A 23426-nucleotide genomic window follows, 5' to 3' on the forward strand; every position below is an offset into this window, starting at 1 on the left:
GTGATCTATTCAGGCACAAGGAGGAGACCAAGAGCAAGATAAAGAGGTTGAAGGAGATCTTAGATGAATTTGAGTAATTCATTGTTGGTGCAATGCTGCCTTAAGTTGGAGCTATTAATTAGTTGTACTTCTTTATTGAACTTGGTTGATTTGTATGCCAGTATCATCTAAGGCACTGAATTTGTATGACTGCTTTTAGTTAACTGAATTTGTATGACTGCCCAAGTTATGTTGTTGCAAGGTGTTATTAGACTGAATTTGCTTTTAGTTAACTCAATTTTCTCTCTCTGTTTGCATGTCCAGTTTCCTGAATTTATAGTTAAATGGATTATGAGTCTAACTGAATTCTAGTTAACTGTATCAGTTAACTATAGAGTTAACTGTATTTGTTTCAGTTAACATGACTTTAACTGAAGATAAGTTATTTAACTGTATTTGTTTCAGTTAACATGAGTTTAACTGAACTCTAGTAAAAAATGTGCAGAATTGGAACTAAACAGAGAATAAGTAGTATAGATTTAGTACATTGCAATAAGAGTATACTGACTCATACATAGATAGAACACTGACTCATATATAGATAAAACTCTGACTCATACATAGATAAAACACACTCACTCATACATAGATAAAACACTCACTCATACATAGATAGAGTTGCATTGACATGCAGTGCATTCATACATAGATAGAAGAGCCAGGAGCAATGGGGTGTTTAAGAGCTCAATCATCTGGGTAGAGAATCCTAGTCCACCTCATCCTAGTGACCTAAAAAGGATGGAGATTAGCCCTCCTCCTTGCCCAGTAGATGATATCATCATCACTAGGGTTTGATCCAGGTGGGAATGCCTCCAGGAACTGCTGTACATCCTTGCGGTTGCGTGCTGCAAGGATCCTCTCTGCCAGTTCCCTTCTTTGCAACCTTCTTGCCTCTCTACGCCTAGCTCCACTGGGTACCTCTTCTGCATCTACTACCTCTCCAGGATCCATGTCCTCCTAGGGTTCTCTCTGGCGGCTGGGGGAAGGAGAAGTGAGGGATTTGGCTTTGACTGGTGTTTGTGCCAATTGGGTATGCTTTATATAGAAGTAAGAGGGGTGGGTGGTAGGTAGGCAGAGGTAAATATTAGGCAGGGAATTAAAAACAAGCCAATTTAGTTACTGACTAATATTAGTTACTGGCTAATATTAGTTACTGGCTAATATTAGTTACTGGCTAAATTTAGCTAATTTGTATTCAGTAAGTATAACTTAATTTGTATTCAGTACACTAATTTTAACTTAATTTGTATTTGTATTTAGTAAGCTTAACTGAATTGTTTCAGTAAACTCATTTTAACTGAATTTGTATTTGTATTCAGTAAGCTTAACTGAATTTGTTTCAGTAAACTCATTTTAACTGAACAGCAACATTTTGTAGCAGCATATACAACTAACAACAGCACCAACAACATATGAAAGCAACAGATGGCAACATATACATATAACTTAGGTAGTTGCAGCATAAGTTCAACCCATAGGCAGTTGCAGCAGTAGTTCAACACATACCAAAAGTTCAACCCATACTGATATGCTAACTTATATGCTACTCAGCATACCTAACTACATTCTGCAGTCTTCAGTTCTTCAGTTCTTGAGCTCCTTCAGACGCTGGGAGCGGCGCACCTCCCCTGCAACTTGAATCTTCGTCGGCTTCTTCCTCTTCTTCGAGCCATCCCGTGCTTGCCCGCCAGGCACCTCTGGTAGCAGGTCCACGTCAATGGGGAGGTCTCTGTCGCCCTCGTTGCCGGCGACGACGGGAGGCAGCATGACGACGTCGTCTGGCTCGTCGTCAGATAGCACCACCACCTCTATCTCCTCCTCGCCTGAAGACTCGCTATCCGGCTTGTAGCCAGAGTCAGAGTCGGAGTCGTCGGAGTAGGATTCATCGTCGGAGGAGGGTTGGACGTCGGAGACGTCGTCGTGGACTAGCATGTCGGGCTTGAAGCGGTCCCAGTAGGCGGTGTTGACCGGCGCGGGGAGGGCGAGGACGAAGTCGTCGACGCGCTGCATTCTGGAGGCAACACGGAACGGATCCGGGTGCGGCGACGGCGTGGTGGCGGAGCGGTACATCCACCACCGCGCGCGCTGCCTCGGATCGTCGGACCGCGTCTCGGCCATCGCGAAGCGCAAGACCAGGACCGGAGCTACGCCGGGTGCGGGCATGGCGCGACGCTTCTCGTCGTCAGTCATGACCTTTACGAGGCCACGCGCGTGGTGGAGGAGCATCTCGCCGGAGGGGAACCACCGCGCAATCTCCTTCAGGTCCGTGCGGAGCGCGTCGTCGTCGCCGGCCAGATCCTCGATGGCCCTCTGCCATGCGGGGGTGTTGTCCATGGTGGCGGCGGCGGCGTGGAGCTCGGCGGCGAGGGTTTTCTTGGTGGAGCGGGGTGGCGGGGAGACCGAGGAGCGAGCTGCGACGTGGGTGGACTGGGAGCGAGGTGGAGTTGAGTGGAGTTGAGCTAGTGGAGTTGAGGTGGTTGGCTTTAAAGGCCTAGGAAACCGAATCGGCGGAGCGACCGAGCTAGTGGAACGGTGGGTGTGCTTAACTATAGTGTGTGGTACTATCTAAATAAATCACTACTACTATCACACTGGCAATGCAGTTAGGTTTGCTATTCACAGTTCCTGGGTTCGATACCCAGGACAAACAATTTTTTTCAAAAAATATTTTTAATTAACAACAGCAGTATTCACTCCAGTACTCACTTAACAACAACAGTATTGATTCCAAAACAATTTTTAAAGTTTTTTTCAGTCAATAGCACCAAAATTCACTTCAGATAACACCACAGAATTCAGTTAAATTCAGTGAACAACAAAATTCAGATATGTTGCAACATTCAGTTATCTTCCAAGATTCAAATGTATTCCAGCATTCAGTTAACTCCTAATTATAATATTTAATTACAAAAAGGGCAATGTATGCCATGGTTTGCCATCCAGAAATTAGGCAATATATGCCACATTTTGCCATCAACAAGGAGGCAATATATGCCATAGTTTGACATAACAAAAAAGGCCAGTTTATGAGTTACATAAGTATAGGCCTTATCAAAAAATGGTGCCTGAGAACTGCCACTAGATCAGGCAGCAGGAAAATCATCAGGAGGAGCATTTAGGTCAGGAATATGACTGGCAATGTCATCTCCAAACATCAGCCACCATGCCCTCTCACCTGCTTGGCCTCCTCTTCCTCTCCCTGCATCTGAATTTTCTCCTCTCCATGCATTCACATTACTACCTCCTCTCCCTCTCCCAGCACCTGCATTTGCTCCTCTCCCTCTCCCAGCACCTGCATTTGCTCCTCTCCCTCTCTCAGCACCTGCATTTGCTCCTCTTCCTCTCTCAGCACCTGCATTTGCTCCTCTCCCTCTCCCAGTACCTGCACTTGCTCCCTCCACTGACCCTGCATCTGCACTGGCACCTCTTCCTAGAGCTGAAACTCCACTTGCTCCCCTTCCTCTTCTTGCATTTGGATGTACCTCTCCTCCGCCTCTCCTTTTCTTTCCTCTTGCAATGTCAGTTGTAGTTCTTGCCCTGGTCTGCCTAGCAATATTCATTTCTGTAGTCACCCTGGGTTGTGGTATTTTAGCCCCAGCAGTAGCAACAAATGAAGAGAGCTCAGGCAGTGGGCCATGGACCCTTTGAGAAGGTCTTCTTGCTCTTTCCCTGCTGGCCATGTTAAAAACCATACTAGTTGGTGACTCAGTAGGATCCAACCTAGGATCTGGCCTGTTTGGAAAGATGTTTTGCAAAGAAAGATGTTCAGATAAGCTCATTTTTGGGAGTTCATGCATTAGAGCCAACTGTGCAAAATGAGATGCAACAGAAGCATACCTGAAGAAATGTTGGATCATCATAGTTATCATCAACAAGCTCTACTCCTTCTGCAACTAGTGCTTCCTGCCACCTGTAGTGCCCTTTCCTGTTGTGGTCAGCTCTGCCACAAATTGAGCAGTGCATTGTCACACCTTTTTTGTTCAAATATCTAACACCATTCCTGCTTCTCTTCTCTTCTGGTGTTTTCTTCCTGTTTTTCTTTGGCCTTCCCAACTGTTTAGTGAAAACTGGTGGATATACTTTGTCTCCATTCTGTTTCTCCCAATGCTTTGGATCTTTAAGTGGAACCAGAGTGTATCCATATGCTTTCAGATAATTCTCCACACTGTAGCAGTCATGAACCATTGTCACTGGGTCAATTCTCTCCTCCCTGCAGCATGCTATGGCCACATGGTACTCCAGAGAGCTGCCATCTCTTGCAGTCACAAGTGTGCAAGCACAAGTCAACTGTATAACTAGAGTTACCAGACTGAACTCTGAACAATTGTTGGCCAGCTTCAGAGACATGGCAATTAGCAGCAAACTCAGTGTTCTTGTCTAGTTTCTTCTTGATCTTTGGGCATATTCTCTGCCCTGCCCACTTATCTATGGCCTCTCTCTGTTTACTCACTAGCCTTTGCATGATCTTGTAAAAAATGTATTCCAGCATGGACAGCACTGGCATCTCTCTGCCCTCCAGAATGTAGCTGTTAAAAACTTCAGAGTTATTGTTCAGCAGAATATCACACTTGGGAAAGACACTAAAAATGATTTACACCATGTCTTTGGATCAAGTCTTTCAGTCCAGTGGAAGGCAGCTGCACTGTGTCCATCCATTTTCTCACAGTTTTGGCTCCACTTAACCCTGTTTGGTGCTCTTGCAATGGCCCACATATCTTGCTTCAGTTGCTCTCCTTTGTGCTTCTCATTGAAATTCTGATAAATATGCATAACACAAAACCTATGCTCAGCATCTGGCCAGATTTTTTGCACAGCATTGATCAAACCTTTCTGCTTGTCACTCATAATAGTGAAAGGAGCACTATTTGTGATGTTAAGGTCATCTCTCAATGTAGTGAGAAACCACTCCCAAGAACTGGTGCACTCTACTTCCACCCAACCCATTGCAATGGGGAAAATGCAGTCATTAGGATCAATACCCACTGCACTAAGCAACACTCCTTTAAACCTATTTTTCATGTGACAACCATCAATGAAAATAATAGGCCTGCATCCCTTGAGCCAACCCCTTTTGCATGCATCATAAGACCAATATAGAGTTTTCAGACATTTCCTGCCCTGTGGGAAATCTTTGTCTCTAACAACATCAGTTGACAGAAGAAATGTAGACCCAGGGTTGGTATTCCTCAATTCATGACCATAGTCCCTAAGCCTACTGAACTGCTCTTCTTCATCACCATGGATCTCCTTAAGTGCTGCAGTTCTTGCCCTAGCTAGCTTCCATCTGTTAGGGGTGACATGAAATTCATTGGTGCTCTTTCTTGAAAATGTACCTAGTGACATCTTCTGGTCATCTCTGAACTCATTTATGAAATACTTGCACAGGAATTTTGCTGTCAGTGACCTTATCTTCCATTTCTTCTGACATATATGTTCTCCATAGTAAGTCTTGATGACAAACCCCCCTGTCCTATTGTCATTGCCAGCATACAGAAACCATGGGCAACCATTTTCACAAACTGCTTCAAGTCTCCTCTTGTCATTCTTTATCTTCTTGATCTGCACTCTTTTTCTAACTGAATATGCAGTCAGTGCATGTCTTAGCTCAACCACATCAGCAAATACCATCCCTACTTTAAACACAGGGGAAATCATGTCCACCTTTGCATTGAAAGCTTTAAACTTGTACCTAAGTTCATCTGCTTACTCAGTTGATAGGTTGAGATCTTCATCCTCAAGCAAGTATTCAGGCTCCACATCATCCTCATCCTGATCAGCTTCTTCATCAACATCAAAGTCAATGTTGTCATCATAAAGATCATCATCACCATCATCTATGTCATAGTCACTGTCACTGAAATCAGAATCTGAAACAACTACATCTTCAATAACTGTTTCTCCATCTTCAGTTAGCATGTTCTGCTCAGCACCCTCAATAAGCAAACTATGTGGGTCTGTTCCAATTGGTGCAATCTCTAACAAGGGATCTTCAGTTAGCATGTTCTGCTCAGCACCCTCAATAAGCAAACTCTCTGGGTCTGTTGCATTTGCTGCAATCTCTGACAAAGGATCTTCTACAAAGACTGAAACTAGGCTATGGGAAGGGGATGCACTTCCTGCTGCAAAACTTGTTGTTGATGTTATGAAAGATAGGGGCAATGTGCACACCAAGTCAGACCTGAAGTTGCTGATGAAATCTGTATGGTCAACCATGACTACAAGCATCTTATGCTCAGCACTAGCTCTGATAATATGCTGCACATCATCATCACTGCTAATTCTGATCAAACCATCTGAGATTGGTTTATTTGGTTTGCTGAAGTAAATGATGTGCTCACTCACAGGATATCCCAACCAAACCAAGTGTTGTTCAAGGAATGCATAAGAGAAAGTGCCAGAGTCAACAAAGTCTAGCACCTCAACAGAAGGGTTCCAGTACTCCAGGTTTGTGATTGGGCCACAGAAAATTCCTCCATGCTCAAGTTCCAGTGTAAAAAATGGACTGTCCACCCTTTCTCCATTTGCTGCATCACACACTGTATTCAAAACAAACATGCATCAGCTGAGAAACAAATATTCAGTTAACTTACAGTAAGCTCAAGAAGATTCAGTTAACTACAGTACTTGACAAAATTCTGATAACTACAGTAACTGAAAATATTCAGTTAACTACAGTAACTGAACATGGTTAATTACAGTAACTGAAAACATTCAGTTAACTGAACATATTCAGTTAACTACACAAACTGAACATTATCACAGCTAGTGCAACATTAACTGAGCATATTCAGTTACTGTAGTTAACTGAATGTTTTCAGTAACTGTAGTAACTGAACTACAGATAACTGAACATATTCAGTGAACTTATATAAACTAACCATAAATGAAATACAAGATTAGCACAACATTAACACAAACCATTCAATTCACTGAAACTTAGCTGCACATACCATTAGCATTACCAAAACAATCACTAAATGGTGTAACAAAATAGCCAAGTTTATATTCTGTACAAAACAACTTCAACAGCAAAAAGGAGTTAAATTTCACAACACGAACAGATGCTTGAGTACAGAACATGCTAAAGCAGAACAAAAAGCCAACTACAAAGGCATTAACATCTAATTTGTCCGCCATAAACCCGAGCTATCGTGTCGAACCCAAACCTAAATTCCTAGGCCGAAACCCTAGCTCCACTTCGCCATACATTACCCTCCTCAGAAAACACCACTAGTAGACCCCGATTCGAGCACAAATGGACGCGATTCGAGCTGCAAACGGCGGGGCGACGAGCCCAGCGGAGCAAAGCAGAGCAGAGGAGAGGAGAGGAGCAGAGACGGGGCGTCGAGCTCACAGTAATCAGGAGGGAATGCACCCAACGGCCGGACGAGATGAGCAGATGCCGGCATCTCCACGCCGCCGGCAAACGGCGGCGACGACGCCTCCGTCGATGACGTCACCATCGCCCCGCCAGCCCGTGAGCTCTGTCGGCCCGACAGCGACCAGCTCTCGCCCGGACATGAACTCGATTCCGACAGATTTAATTCAGGTGTGCTATACTGCGGGTTGATTCAGTGAAACGGCAGGGGGTTGTGCAAAACTGCGCGCGCTGACCGGTCCAGCCACTTGGCAGCCAATTGGCGAGCTCTGATTGGCCTGGGACTAAATCATCACATTGGTTGCAAGTTGAGGTATGGTTTGATCAAATTTTGCAACTTTGGTACTAAATCATCACGTTGGATGCAAGTTAGGGTACCGGGGGTGCTATTACCTCTACTCCTATTACCGTGGCAGATGGCTGTTACGAGCCTAAGCGACAGGCTGAATCGACGCGAGCCTAGGCTCTGCACAGGTTTGGTCGTTTCCGCTCACAAGGTATGCGGAGCCATGCCCGTGAGGCCGTGGGCCCGTGATGCGTGCAGTGAGTCGTTGGTGATCTTCTGTGGTCATTTGTACATCATATTCGTAATTTTTGTCATAGAGAATCCCGCATCAAATAAAGCTGCATGTGAAACGAGATGTAGCTGAGACAACTTTTTTCCAACGCCCGGCCGGACAGGGTAATATGCGTAGTCTTCCATGTCGCCAATGTCAGGCGTGTCACGTGTTTGTTTCCTATCATGAAAAAAAAAACCTTTGTTGAGCATTTGCGGTTCATGTATTGCTATTATCGTACAGTTAAATCTACTCTATTTTGAGCTATGCGTACGTGTACTTAAAACAAAATGAGAGATGTACACGGACTCCTGTTAGAGCATCTACATCCGGGAATTCTAAACCCGCCATAAACGCCCGGATGGGCCGCCCGCCCGGTCACCGACCGATCACAAAATTTCGACCCGGCCGAGCACCAAACGGGTCTCAAACGTTCGGGCTGACCGGCATCCTCATATTCAGCCCAAATATGGGGCGAATATGGGGGGCGCCTGGGCGCATCCGCCAGGTCGGACTGACGTCGGGGTCCCATGCGGAATCGCCCGGAAAACCGACGGTCTGAAACTTGTCTCCTCCGTCGGACCGATGTTGTCGTGTGGCGCTGCTCCGGCGTGCCGCGTAGTGCCTAGCCCGACTATTTAAGCCGACCGTCGGCACCGAAACCCTACCCCTCCACATTTTCCTCCGCCCGTCCGCCGCCGCCACCACTTTCCACTCCCCATCCGCCACCAGTAATAGCCATGCCCCCACGTCACCGGATAAGGGACCCACCCATTTCTATCGCCGGAGCGCCGGTTACAACTCCTTGAGCAGATCCTGGCAAGGTGCGAAGCCCGGATCGCCGCGGGGCTACCTCCGGATGGAGTGGATCCGGAGGAGGAGTTGGAGGTGGAAGAAGTGGTGCATCCTCTCAAGTCCGTAGTTAGTCCTGTTGGTGTAGGTTGTCTTGTAGGGTGATGGCCGCAGCATGGCGTTGCATCTGCTTGCTATCGTTGCTGCCTTTGAGTGTGTTTCGCTTTGCTCCTTGTATCAGCCGCTTTGCTAATTCAAAGCCGGGCTCTTCTTGAGCCTTCGTTCTAAATATTAAAAAAATAGCATAGCATAGGTGGTCTTATTTTGCCGGGCCATGGCGGAGAGGCGGATGGCGAGAGGGAGGGAAGTGGATGATGGGATCAGGCTAGCGGCACGGAAAGGGGGAAAGTGGATGTGGCCATGTAGGATAAGGCTGAACAGTTTGAGACGTCCGGTTGTAGATGCTCTTACCCCCATAGAAAAAGTGTGATCGCATATATATAATACTCCCTCTGTCCAGAAATACTTGTCTTAGAAATGGTTGAAAATGAATGTATCTATAACTAAAATAAGTCTAGATACAACCATTTCTAGGACAAGTATTTCCGGACGGATGGAGTATTTAATAAGAATAATGGGCATTGTACAAACCAGAGGCGTCATAAGCATCTCGAACATGTACAACGTGCCAAGTACACGATCACTTCATCATGTACCTTACCCATGAACGTTTGAAAATGGATCCCGTGCTGTACCAAGTACTAGTGTACATGATAAACCCCCGACTTTGTACCTCGCACAAGTAACCTATCTCTGGCATGTGTGAGCATCGTGTACCTTTCCCATAAACGTTGAATCTACATGACCATTATGTGCCAAGCACATGATCGGTGTTTTGCATTTCTTTCTTATGAAAATTATTATTCCAAAGTAGTCAGTTTGTGAAATAATCACTTTCACTCTTCTGTTCTTATTTCAAGTATTTTAAAATATGTAGAAATATTTCAGTTTGTAATAATCAGTTTCACTCTTTTCTGCTTATTTCACATAGTGAAGAGTGAAAATGTACTGAACATCAGTAAGTAGGACCATTATATGTAGCCATCTCCCCTGTCTGATTCGTATTCTTCAGGTATCGTGGGCAGTTTTTTTACAAGGTCGTGGGCAGTTTGTTGATTTTGCTGTAATTCTGGGCAAAAACAAAACAGAGATAAATCAACAATATGCCGTGAATAGCATAAACGGAGCCGCTGGCAGATACGATGAAACATGCATTTTTGTGGTACTTCCAAGTACGATACTGCTGACAGGTTAAGCCCCTCAATCCCAATTAGAGCCAACAACCTCCACATCAGTATAATTTCCATAAACATTAAAATAGATGGACATGGAGGTACTGCCGCAATCGTGCTACACACATCATCAATCGTGTCGCACTCTCCACTGAACAAAAACAACCAATGTTGTATCTTGCATCCAAGGAGTACATGGCTGTACTTTGCACATCATAAATGCAATCTGCAAAATCTAGTCATCTGCGCCAAGAACTACCCACTTTCTGTACACCTTTCACAACCAAGCCCATGTACACTGCGACTGATACTGGGGCAAGAATACAGTACCTGCATGATTATCCAGGTTGGACTGACTCTGGTCTGCTCTCTGCCTCACGTCAGAAGAACCCTGGATAGATAAATCGGAAGCTGTACAGGATTTGTATCCAGAGTCAAATATAGCAATGGCGCGGTCAAGTCAGATCACCTTATTCGCACACCTTAGTCTGTTAATAGCCCTTATGTATTGGTGAGCTTTACATATTGTCGAAATTCAGACTTGCACCTTGGCCCATCCCATACACCCAAAAAGCCTAACTGTAAACATTGATTCATCCACGATAGGAACGTATCAGCTAATATGTCCATTCGATCCACCTTACCAAGACTAGTCAAGACAGCCAGAGTAAACGTGCCCCAACCCCGTTCGATAAATACAGATCAAGCCAGCCTGCCATCTTACCTGCATATGATGACGGATTGCAGATGAACACCTGAGATCTATTGCTGCCCCAACTCCGTTTCCAATCTGGCCTGCAGCGCAAATAGATCCATGAATGATCACCATCCTGCTATGCGCCCAATGGCAAAGTACATCCCGACAACCAGAGAAACCATGCGCACGGCTGAAGTGAGGTATTTACCTTCGATAGATCCGTACAATGGCCGGCTGGGCGAGATGTCGAGGGCGGCGGTGCCCGCTGCCGCCCCGGCGCTGGGTTTCCCCGGCGGCCCGCCCGTCCCGGTGCCTCCTCGCCGCACCAGAACCTCCTGCGTCTCGCTCAGGATCGGGTCCCCTCGGCCTCTCTGCCCCTGCTGAATCCCCCTCCCCCGCCGGCTAGCCTGCTCCTAGAGATAAAGGGGGGCGCATATAGACCAGAGTCACGGGCCGTGTCCCATAGCTGTTTGTCTCGTTTCTAGCTGATGAACAGTACCCTACGCTATGTAGTAGGCGAGATCACGGACGAAGGACCTGCTAACCCGACCGATATAACCGTGGCCTGGCAAACTTACGGTAGCGGCTGGCACATATCACGAGGCGTATGTACGCACCAGATAAGCGGGCCGGGGCGCACCTGCTCTAAAATATATTTTCGTTGGTCTTACCCATGGAGGTGCAAAATGGGTCGTGCGGGTTGGCACAATATGTTGATGGAGGCGAAGGTGTGGAGATGGGCGGGGGGGGGGAGTCGATTGGCCTACGTTTCAGGTTTAGCTTCACTTATCTGGTTACCCGACCTAGTATACCATCCGACGCGGTGCAGGAGGTGAGTCAAATAGCTTCAATCAGCCTCGTGCAGCCGGTGCGATGCTTGCATATAAAGCGACGACCGTGGATATAGAAGGGCGGTGAGCGAGGCCACACTAGTGTTTCCTGCTGCCAAACGCGATATTAGAGGGTGAGGTCGGGCGCACGGACATTTTTGCAGAGGGGCGGAGGGTCTCGCCGATAGGTTGGAGAAGATGGAGAAGGAGAGGATGTGCTTCTCCGACAACAATGGCAAGAGGCCACGCGATGAAGAGCCGGCGGGCGAGGATGAGGTCAGGCGTGAGCGGGATCGTCGGCGCAACTCTTTGTCGGCAGAGACAGGGCAGGGACGGGGTTCAAGGGAGCGACCAACCCTCGCTGCGGTGGTCTTCATCATAGAGATCGCGCAACCAACCTCTACCACCCCCACCGCCAGGGAACCGAAAGAAGAACTCAGGGGCCGCTAGCGCGCCATTGGGACTTTAGCCAATGATGCCTGCATTTTGTACATTGTGTCCACATGGCCCAAGGCCGACTATCTACAGACCCAGACTCTCAACTAGTACGGGTGTTACACTCGTACCCCCTAGTTTAAAAATAACTCGTGCCCCCTTGAAAATGCGCCTTGCCCCTCAAATCATGGAAATGCATCTACTACCACTACTAGGAAAAAGCCTAGCAGTAGCGCAGGGGCACGCTGCAACTATTCTGGCAGTATAGAGTTAGCAGTAGCGCGGGTCCACCAAGTGCTACTGCTAACTAGCTGCAGCAATGGTTTGAACCTCGCGCTACTGCTAACTCTGTGTAGCAGTAGCGCTGCCCTGGCACTGCTGCTACCCTCTTACCTCGTGCCACTGCTAAGTTTTCTATATATATTTTTTTGTGTGTGTATTTATGCAGTATTTATACATGTTTTATATGGTAGCAACATACACATACATTGAAACTATATGAGACAAGAATGTGTTATCGTCATCATCATCATCATTATGTGCTACAACATAGTCTCATCATCATCATCATCATCATAATGATCCAACACAAATTTCTCATCATCGTCTCAAAATAGCGGTACAAGTTATTACAAGTCTCGAATACATGCAATTACATGGTCACATACACATGTTTCATCATTGATCTAGACTATGATATACAAGAGAAGAGCCGCTAAGCCAACTAGATCTATTTATGTAACTTGGAAAGCCTTGATTAAACGCCCCGATGCCCCCTCAATTTTTTTTTCTGATGCCGGATATTTGACGTGTGGGCAAGTACTGGTATTTTGTTGGAGTAATCCAAACACGCCTACGTGTATTATAGCACTAACAAAGTAGGAAAGTTTAGATTAAATCAGTTTACTTTCCACGTAGCAATCGTGTCCGTTTGTGTGATGGCTTGCATGCCATGAATTGGCCGTGTCCTAGCATGAGTAGGATTAGCACTAGTCAGATTAAGACATGTAGCCATCTGGTGTGTACGTGTACTAGTTCGTGTAGTGCTAAACTTCATTACCGAACGTGATGGGTTTGCGTCTTGGACCTAGCTGTGTTGTGTATATACACACATGAAAGCTGCACCGTGTAAGAAACACCAGAAAATGAGAAATGAAGACAAGAAAAGGAGCGCACGATACGATCCCTTGGATAAAAGTTTCTTATCCTGTTTGTTCGTCTATTTTTATGCGATAGGTCCATGGACGAAACCCAACATATCTTGGCAATCGTCTTTGAAGTTCTAACGACGAGAGTAATGGGAAACACATCACCATATGCTGTTTCATTTCTCTTAAGGTTTATCTATGGGGTTATGCAAATACTTACCAAAGCTGCTTTTAACCAAGGTACAAGTACATACGTCCTTAATTTCTACAGGCATGTAATAGCCACCATGTTCTTATTGCCCATTGCTTTTGCGATTGAAAGGTACGCATATTTTTGGCTGCTTAGTTAGCTAGATCTTAATGTCATCTAGGAAGCATGCACTGAGATCTATTTTTGCAGGAAAACCGCCCCACAACTTTCACACAAAGTTTGTCTGAAGCTATTTGTGCATGCATTATATGGGTAGGTAAAAGTACAAGGAAGATGTGTTGTAGTACACTTGAATTTCTTTCTATCAAATGCCACTATTGGATTACAAAAATTGTTTGCAACAATGTATTCTTTTATCATAATTTTTGTATTTTATAGGGATTAAAGTATCATGTGAGGAATGGTGACATGGAGTTGTTAGACATATACCTAATACCATAATTGTATCATTCTTTTGGTTCTTACCCTTTGCAATATATAAATTTATTTTATTTACATTAATTCATCGCTTGGTCGTTTCGGTTTCAGTGTACTATACCCATCACCTTCATCAATGGCAATCCGGCCTTTCCGACAGATAATTTTAGTTTATCTGATTCAACTAATTGTGACAATTGTGGTTCATCTTTGCGGGGAAAGTAGCTATTTACTTAGGTTAATTGATTAACTTCCAACGGAAGTGTTGTGCACAACCAAGAATTATGTACTAAATAGTTATTGTGTAGAATCATATCATAAATTTTCTATCTTACAACAAACCTTTGGTATTTCTTAGTTATCTTAATTGATTCTTTTTTTAATAAAATTTATACATATTATTTTACTAATAATCTTCATTTCTTTCATTTTCCCAGGATGTCAGCTTCTCTTAACATATCATGTGTTGGCCAATTATGCTTCAGCAGTACTAAATCTCCTGCCAGTTTTAACTTTCTTTATGGCTCTTTTGTTGGGGTATGTGTTTTAATGATAAACGCATTACTTCCTAATGATAGAACATTTTTATCTTTTCCTTGTGGTAACCAAAATTTAAATATGTTATCAAACTAAGCTTACTTAATTTGTATTGTAATATCCTTACATCAATTGCATGAATATGACATCATATATATTTATTTGCAATGAATACAAAAGAATACATATATCTTGCATAAATGTGTGAATTATGATAAGTTTAAGTTTGTCACGGGCATAGTTGATTTAAAGTTTAGAGATGTTTAGATACAAACAAAATATAAATCAGCTATTTAAATTATATATCCAAAGGCATTTATATTGCGATGTTAATAACTCTTCATGTTTAGCTAACATGAAAGAAATTTATTTTCTTTTGCAAAGGGAACTACAATTGTTCAGAGAAATAAATTTAATAAATCATGTAGTTTTATATGTTCTATTTATAGAAAGATCTTCTAGGGCCCTACCAAACCAAACTTGTCCAGTCCTAAACCAGGCACAAGCTTGACCAACCTTGTTTTTTGAGTGAGAAACTGTGGGGCGAGGCCCATATCCACCTAGGCTCGTTGCTTGGCTAGGTTAGGCAAGCTAGGGGCCCTGGCCTAGCCCAATTGCGAGTGGAGTAGATGATATCACTAGCTGAGTAAATGTGCAACGGTTGAAGATAGCATCTTCAAGTATGATAAAGGGTGGAGATAAAATAGTTATTATGGTGTAACCTTTGAGTTGTAACTTTTTATCTCATTAACTTTCTTGTGATAAAATAGTTATAGAGATTTATATGTATTTATAATGGGAGTGCTAATCAGTTGCTATTGGTTATGTTCATGTGAAATTTGTCCAGCATCCCTCACTTATTATGGTGTACCATTTTATTTTCCGCACTAATTGAGTACCATTGTGAAATTTGTTTATGAGCGCTTCTTCGAATTTAGTAAAAACTAATGGCTAAATGCTTGTGCGTCACTATGGAAGTTAATTTTTGTCATATATTATCAGTTGTTTAAATTGTGCTACATGGTCCATGAGTTCGCACAGAATTTAAAACATCATCTTAAAAATATACATTAGTCAAATCAACCATATGTATATCCTCGGGAAAATGGATGACAACCGTGGTGATTCCTAACAACTTAAGAAGTGAACGCACCACCACCAACTCTTTACCAATTAAGTATTTCGTAGTGTAAACCTACTATTGTATAGATATGAGTGCTGTGATGAGCACAGTGTAGTAACAGTAGTGGGACTGAAAAATAGGTTCACTAGCAGCTTTTTATGCAATGTTAACTTTTATGATCAAATTATGTGGATCAGTGAATTATTTGTTGTTCTACATATGGTAGTGTGGAATCTTTGCAATTAAAGAGCTTCCATGGGATTGCGGAAGTTTGTGGTATAGTTCTTTGTGCAGCAGGTGTTACTTTACTAGCATTATACCAAGGACCGGAGCTCAACTCAATCGTCCATCACCCACTTTTTCACCATGCAAGTCAAGTTGATACTCATCCCACAAGGAGCTGGATATTGGGAGTTCTTTTGCAGTCTCTTGCGACTATAATGTTTGCTCTTTCACTAGTAGAAAATGGAGCTTTAATACAGGTTCGTAAGGGTCTTTAGTGTCGGTTCTGAAACCGGCACTAAAGGTGGAGACTAAAGCCCCCCCTAATCCCGGTTCAACAACCGCCACTAAAGGCCCACCACGTGGCACGAGCCCGCGCCGTGGTATGGGGGGCCTTTAGTCCCGGTTGGTAACACCAACCGGGACGAAAGATTTTTTTTTTGAATTTTTAGAAAAAAATTGATTTTTTTCTTCTGATTTTTAATTTTCTGAATTATTTGACGATTTAGTCTCTAATCACCCCTCATAACTGCTCAAGTGTGGATCACTCATTCCAAATCGTCTAACTTCCCGGCCGGTCACCCATCCTCTCACTACTCCAGCCTAAGCACGCTTAACTTCTGAGTTATATTCCCCTTAGTTTCCAAGTCTGCACTTGTTGTTTTCCTGACAATAGTAAGCTGTCAATCATATTAACCCTCTGGAGTTTAGTTTGATATATTATACCAAAAAATATAGTCGTTTAACTTTTTCATCACATTTTTTTGTAAAACATGTCCAAATTTAAGTTTTTAAATTTTTCTAACTAGTAGATGTAGTAACATAACTACATCTCAAAGGATTTTAATTTTTAAAGTTTTTATTATTTTCTTTTGGTTTTTTCAAAATTGAAATGGCGATACAGGAGGGTAGAGTTTGAAAATTGCCCTTTAGTCCCGGTTTGTGTCACAAACCGGGACTAAAGGGGCTCGTGGGGCCCCGGCCTGATGCCAGCCTGCCACCACCCTTTTAGTACCGGTTCGTGGCACGAACCGGTACTAATGGTTCAACACGAACCGGGACTAATGCATAGCCGTCGAACCGGGACTAATGGTACCATTAGTACCTGGCCAAAATCGAACCGGGACTAATGTGTCTCACGCAAGGTCCTTTTTCTACTAGTGTTTGGATAGTGTTTCAGGTATGCATCTTGCTTTGTGCACAAGCTGTTACATATTTAGGTGTGCGTACATGTTCAAATGCTAATTTATTCACCCTAAGTTTAGCCTGCATGGTACTTTCTAGGGCCCTTTGCTGGAGGAGTATCCATCCATGCTGCTTAACACGAGCCTTCAGATTGTTTTTGCGACTGTTCAGTCTTTTTTATGGCTCTAGTGAAGGAGAGAGACTTTTCAAGGTGGAAGCTGAGATTGGATGTACGTCTTGTCGCGATCATCCATTGTGTAAGTACTAAAATCCCCTTAGCAGAAGCAAATCATTGATTCATTAGAAGACTGTTACCCTGGACGTAGAATACAAAAATTCCTGATCTCTGTCAAATTACTTTATATTGTAGGGCGTATTTGTTTCCGTATTGGTAAATTACTTTATATCTAGGTCTTTCCAGTAGGGTAGGTATCAAAATATAGATTTCTTCTTCCACATGGGTGCTGCAAAATTGACAGGCGTGGCCCGGTATTCCTGGCCATGACAGTACCCCTAACTTTGGTTATCACGATCATTCTGTCACTTCTCATAGGAGAAGCAGTCACCCTTGGAAGGTTGTTTGATCGTTAGACAGAAGAAGTACACCAAAAAATCTCTTGAATTTTTTTGTCTGATAACAGTGTAATAAGTGGAGCGCTGATGGTTGGTGGTCTGTACAATGTTCTCTGGGGGAAGAGAATAGAGCAACTGGCTGTGGGCCAGCAAGGAGGTAGTAGAGAAAATGGATCATGCTTTGATTCTGAGGAGCAAGAAAGCGGTGAGCCAGTTCCCGCAACGCGGGATTCAATCAAGCCAGTGCCAGTTTCGAAAGAGAGAACTGACACATCAAGCAGAATTGTGACCCAACAAGCGTTGTTATTATAGGTGTATAAAAGCTCTTGTTTCTACCTTTGTTGGTTGGGCGAAGTAGCGACGAACTTGCGTCATTGCCTCGTCGAGGGCGTTATCTACTACTTGCTGTTGTACGGGTCTTCATTGACTGATCTCGGCAACCAGAATGAAAATCCTTGTCTAGGCCATCTTTGGTCGGACGTGATGACGATGGCACAAGGGCGTTTGTTCCTTCTTGAAGGCATTGCCGCGGAAAAAGTCGACTTAGTCGTAGGTGTTTCTTTAATATCTTGTAATGGTTCAGGCATTGGTTGCCTGTACTCTACTTAATATCTAATAAAAATGGTTGTATGCATCACTTGATGTAGAGGCCGGGGGCTATCCTCCTTTTCGAAAAAAAGAGCTACTCTGGATTTAGTGCCGTTTACATGGCAATAGACACTAATACAGCTTGTCCTATTATGATTTTACTCCTTGTCGTCCATAACTGCTGCCTTATTCTTTTCCACAACATGCGTCACTTTTGCCACTAATCTCTCCACCGTTCATAGAGATGCATTTGTTTACTGTTGCCCTTTTCCTTTCCCACATCATGTGTCACTTTTGCCACTCACTCCCCCGTCATAAGACGCATTTGTATCCTGCAACCACTAAAAGACCTCTTCAAACAGAATAAAGTCTATAGAATATACAATTGCAAATGACTCACTGAGCATTAGTCACTGAGTGACATTTTTCTCTAGGAAGATGAACAACCTATGATGAATAATACTGTCAGTGCACATGACTTTTCATTTAAGCCAACATAGTTGTGCGTTGGGTGTGGATGCATCATCCATTCTAATAAGTACACAAGCACCTTGTTACTGACATACCTAATTAGTTGCAATTAATGTTTCTTTTGCAGTGTAAAGTTTTGATGTTGTGAAGTATGATGTAACCAACTTGTAAGACCTAAAAGGAGTTTTCTGCCGTTTTTTAACCTTTTTAAAGTGAGAGGCTAGTGTGGCATGTTGATAGTAAAGCATAAGTACAATGTATTTTTTCTTCAGTGGATACCTATAAGTCATCTCTGAACAAACCTTATGACAGCGAAGGTTTGATTAAGTATCCTGATGGCAAATGCTTGACGAAGTGTTGCAGTGGGCAAGTAGTAGTATTTAAGCAACCATCTTTGAAGTTCTAACAAACGGGAGTCATGGGAAACAGAGCACCTTATGCTGTTTCATTTCTCTTAAGGTTTATCTATGCAGTTATGCAGATACTTACCAAAGTTGCTTTTAACCAAGGTACAAGTACATACGTTCTCGTTTTCTACAGGCATTTAATAGGTACCATGTTCTTACTGCCCATTGCTTTTGCAATTGAAAGGTACGAAGATTTTTGCAGCTTATTTACCTGGATCTGGATGTCATCTGGGCAATTTTCACAGAGATTTATTTTTGCAGGAAAACGGCCCCGCGACTGTCATACAAAGTCTGTCTGAAACTATTTGTGCATGCATTATATGGGTAGGTCAACGTATAAGGCAGAAGTGCTGTTCTACACTTGACCTTCTTGTCTATCAAATCTCACTGTTAGATAAAAACATTATTTGCAACAATGTGTTATTTTTTCACTCTTTTTTGTATATTATTTTGCCGGGGGGGGGGGGGGGGGGGGGGAGTATACATGTGTGAAATGGTGACACTAACCTAACCTATAGTGTATCAATCTATTGGTTCTTATCGAAACTTATGTTTGAAGCTCTTGTATGTGCATCCATGTGTACCCTTGCAATATAAAAATGTACTTAGTTTTCATTAATTTCTTGCTTGGACCTTTTGGTTTCAGTGTATTATAGCCATCGCTTTCATCAATGGCAATCTAGATTAATATATATTTCTAATTGTTTGACTAACTGTGAAAATTATTGCTCATCCTTGTGGGCAGAAAGCAGCTATTTAATCAGGTTAACTAATTAACGTTCTATAGGAGCGTTGCACAAAGCTAAGAATGATGTAAATAGTTAGTGTAGAATCATCTCATGCATTTTTTTTCTTACAACAGACCCTTGGTGTTTCTTAGCTATCTTTTACTGAGTTTTTCTTTCATAAATGCTACACATCTTATTCTTTAAGTATGCAAATCACTTAGTAATAATTTTCCTTTGTTTCATTTTCCCAGGATGTCTGCTTCCCTTAACATATCATGTGTTGGCCTCAATTATGCTTCAGCAACTTCTGCTTCTGCAGTACTAAATCTCCTACCAGTGTTAACTTTCTTTTTGGCTCTTCTGTTGGGGTATGTGCTTTTAATAATAATTGCATTACATCCTAGGGTAGAACATTTTTATCTTGCCTTGTTGTAACTAAAATTTAAATATGTATCAAACTAAGCTCAGCAAATTTGTACTCCCTCGGTCCCATATTTTTTACACTAGTGTAGTGTCAAAAACAGTCTTATATTATGGGATGGAGGGAGTACTTGTGATATCCACACATAAATTCCATGAATATATCTATATATAATCTATTTGCATTGAATACAGAAGAATAGCTTTGCACAAATATGTGATTATGAGAGGAAGACCCTGTGACATACATAGTTGATAGTTGATACTAGAAGATAACCTGCGCGTTGCCGCCAGATGGTAGGACGAAAACATTGATATTAGGTTGATGACGTGAATAATTGTGAGAAATATGCTGTGATGGAAAATGATTTGGCAGACATGCATGATTTGTTGATGTAGAAGTGTTGCATGCTTAGGAAAAATAGTTACTGGGTTGCAACTATTTAAAAATAGAAGATTAAAATTTAGAGATGTTTACAGCCGAACAAAATGGTTATATTGTGGTGTTAATAACTCTTCATGTTTGATGAAGGATATAAATAAATTTTCTTTGGCAAAGGGAAACTACATTTGTTCAGAGAAAGAAATTTAATAAGTACTTCATTCTATTCTATATGTTCTATTTATAGCACATCTTCCCAGGCCCTACCAAACCCAACCTGGCTGGTTCTAAACCACGCTCAAGCTTGCATATCCTTTTTTTGACCGGATAACTTTGAGGAGGCCCCTAGCTTGGATGAGTTAGGCAAGCTAGGGGTCCAGCCGAGTTACAAGTAGAGCGGATGATATCACTAGCTGAGTTGTGTGTGCAATGGTTGGAGAAAACACCTTTGAGTGTTATAAAGGGTGGAGATAAAACCTTTGAGTGGTAATTTATTTATAGTGAGAGTGCTAATCAGTCGCTATTGTTTACGTTCGTGTGAAATTTGAGCAACAACCCTTAGTTCTCCGGCCTTACCGAGTATGTAGTCGCATTGCATGGTTACGCGATACTTACTAGGGTGCTGATACTTATTAGGGTATACCTATTTATTTCTCTGCACTAACTGACACTAATTAAGTACCATTGTGAAATTTGTTTACGTGCGCTTCTTTGAACTTAATAAAAAAATACTAGCTAGCTAAATGCTCATGTGCTGCTACTGAAGTTATTTTTTGCTACATATTATTGTCGGCTGGTTAAACGTGTGACACATAGCCCATGCGTTCATAATTCTTTTTAAAAACATCATCTCGAAATATACATTAGTCAAATCAACCATATGTATAACCTCTGGAAAATGGACGACAACTGTGGTGATTCAAATAACTTAAGAAGTGAACGCACCACCGCCAACTCTGATCTTTACCACCAATATTTAGTAGTGTAAACCTACTTTTGTGTAGATGTGAGTGCTTTGATGAACATAGTGTAGTAACGACAGTGGGACTGAAAATAGGTTAAACTTGCTTTATACACAATATTATGATAAAAAAGTGGTGGATAAGTGAGTGATTTATTGTTCTACTTATGATAGAATGGAGTCTTTGCAATTAAAGAGCTTCCATGGGATTGTGAAAGTTTCTGGTATAGTGATTTGTGCGGCTGGTGTTACTGTACTAGCGTTATACCAAGGACCGGAGCTCAAATCTATCGTCCATCACCCTATTTTTCGTCACCCAAGTCGAGTTGATACACATCCCTCAAGGAGCTGGATATTGGGAATTCTCCTGCAGTCTCTTGCGACTGTAATGTTTGCCCTTTGGACAGTGTTTCAGGTATGCATCTTGCTGTGTGCACAGGTTACAGATTCAGGTGTGTGTGCATGTTCAGATGCTTATTTATTCCATGTTGCTTCTAGGGCCCTTTGCTGGAGGAGTATCCGTCCATGCTGCTTAACACGAGCCTTCAGATTGTCTTTGCGACTGTTCAATCATTTTTTATGGCTCTAGTGATGGAGAGAGACTTTTCAAGATGGAAGTTGGGATTGGATGTAGGTCTTGTGGCGATCATCTATTGTGTAAGTATAAGAAGCCCCTCAGCAGCAGCAAATCCTTGATTTTTTTTTTCGGAACCTTGTCAAAGGGGAGGGACCAGCCGCGTTGCATTAAGAAGAAAAGAGTTGGGCCAGTTAATGAGGGAAACCGGACCCGAAAACCATACATGGTGTTTTTAAGAAGAATGGTAGCGTGGAAGTAGAACATAAAATCCTGACCCTGTGAAATTACTTTACATTGTAGGGCGTACTTGTTACTACATTGGCAAACTACCTGCAAATCTGGGTGATTGGTAGGTGCGGCCCAGTATTCCTGGCCATGACAGTACCCCTAACTTTGGTTATCACAATCATTCTATCACTTCTCATAGGAGAAGCTGTTACCCTTGGAAGGTGCATTTCTTAATGTTTGCTTGTTAGCCAGAAGTATTACACCCAAGAATATCTTCATATTTTCTTCTACTGATTAACAGTGTAATAAGTGGCGCGCTCATGGTTGCTGGCCTGTACAATGTTCTCTGGGGGAAGAGAATAGAGCAAGTAGCTCTCTGCAAGCAAGGAGGTAGCGGAGAAAATGGATCATGCTTAGATTTGGAGGAACAAGAAAGCGGTGTGCCAGTTCCAGCAACGCGGGATTCAATCAAGCCAGTGCCAGGTTCGAAAGAGAGAACTGATACATCAAACTGAACTGTGACCAGCAAGCGTTGTTATTATGGGTGTATGAAAGCTTTTGCTTCAGGTCAGCCCACCAGAAACCATTCAGAGATCTGTAATATTGTTTTCTGCGAGTCAGCTATAGCAGCTTTAATTGCTTGTTCAGGGCTTAAGGTTCGTGTGATGGATATTTTCTGTGTGAGGTTATACTTGCATGTTATAGATTGAACAATTTGAGAAAATGCCACACTTTCCTTGGCACTTTGCCCCGTTTGCTCCTACAGCACATCTTTCTTTTTATTTGATTAAATAGCAAACTTTTGTTCATAGTTGGATAAAATACAATAAATTGAGATTTCGCCTCACTTTGTCTATCCAGGCCCAAACGTCATTTGCCCCTTAATAAAGCAGCCCTTTAATAAAGCAGCGTATGTTCTAGCTAACTATTTTTATTGTAATAAGACCTCTCTTAGTTGGAATGGAAGCCTCCGAGCTGCCTGGTCTCGACACTTGTGGATGATGTAATGCCTTTCTTAAATCAATAAATCTAGCCACGATGGCCTTCTTAAAGAATAGTTCTCCTACAACGTCGCCAAGAAGGGTCGCCCCTCCCCTCCTTTCTCTTCCTCGATCTCTCCCCTTTCTTTTTTCTTCTTCTTTAAAAAAAAGGAGGATGACCCCCGGCCTCTGCATCTAGGAAATGCATGCGGCCACTTTATTGATTATTCTCGAGGACCTTACAAAGT

The 23426-nt window shown here is 42.8% G+C and overlaps 1 protein-coding gene and 1 long non-coding RNA gene across 3 annotated transcripts; one reads left to right on the top strand and one right to left on the bottom strand.

Annotated features, from left to right (window-relative positions):
* Positions 1–10024: 10024 nt before the first annotated feature.
* LOC123050685 (uncharacterized) lies at positions 10025–11374 on the bottom strand. The gene is made up of 2 exons (XR_006423815.1): positions 10964–11374; positions 10025–10853 (listed from the first exon to the last, which is right to left on the bottom strand). It is a non-coding gene; the product is annotated as an uncharacterized lncRNA (long non-coding RNA).
* Positions 11375–16733: 5359 nt separating this feature from the next.
* Positions 16734–22974, top strand: LOC123055259 (WAT1-related protein At5g64700). 2 transcript variants are annotated; one of them, XM_044479248.1, is made up of 8 exons: positions 16734–17120; positions 17505–19086; positions 19164–19226; positions 19882–19998; positions 21568–21808; positions 21892–22050; positions 22271–22419; positions 22500–22974. In XM_044479248.1, exons 2-8 carry the CDS (start codon positions 18914–18916, stop codon positions 22711–22713), a joined length of 1116 nt encoding a protein of 371 aa, XP_044335183.1. In that variant the 5' UTR covers positions 16734–17120; positions 17505–18913; the 3' UTR covers positions 22714–22974. The 2 variants fall into 2 exon arrangements, with proteins under 2 accessions (XP_044335183.1, XP_044335184.1); XM_044479249.1 differs by having other exon boundaries at positions 19036–19086.
* Positions 22975–23426: the final 452 nt, after the last annotated feature.

Source organism: Triticum aestivum, chromosome 2D, assembly GCF_018294505.1.
Source record: "Triticum aestivum cultivar Chinese Spring chromosome 2D, IWGSC CS RefSeq v2.1, whole genome shotgun sequence".
NCBI lineage: Eukaryota > Viridiplantae > Streptophyta > Magnoliopsida > Poales > Poaceae > Triticum > Triticum aestivum.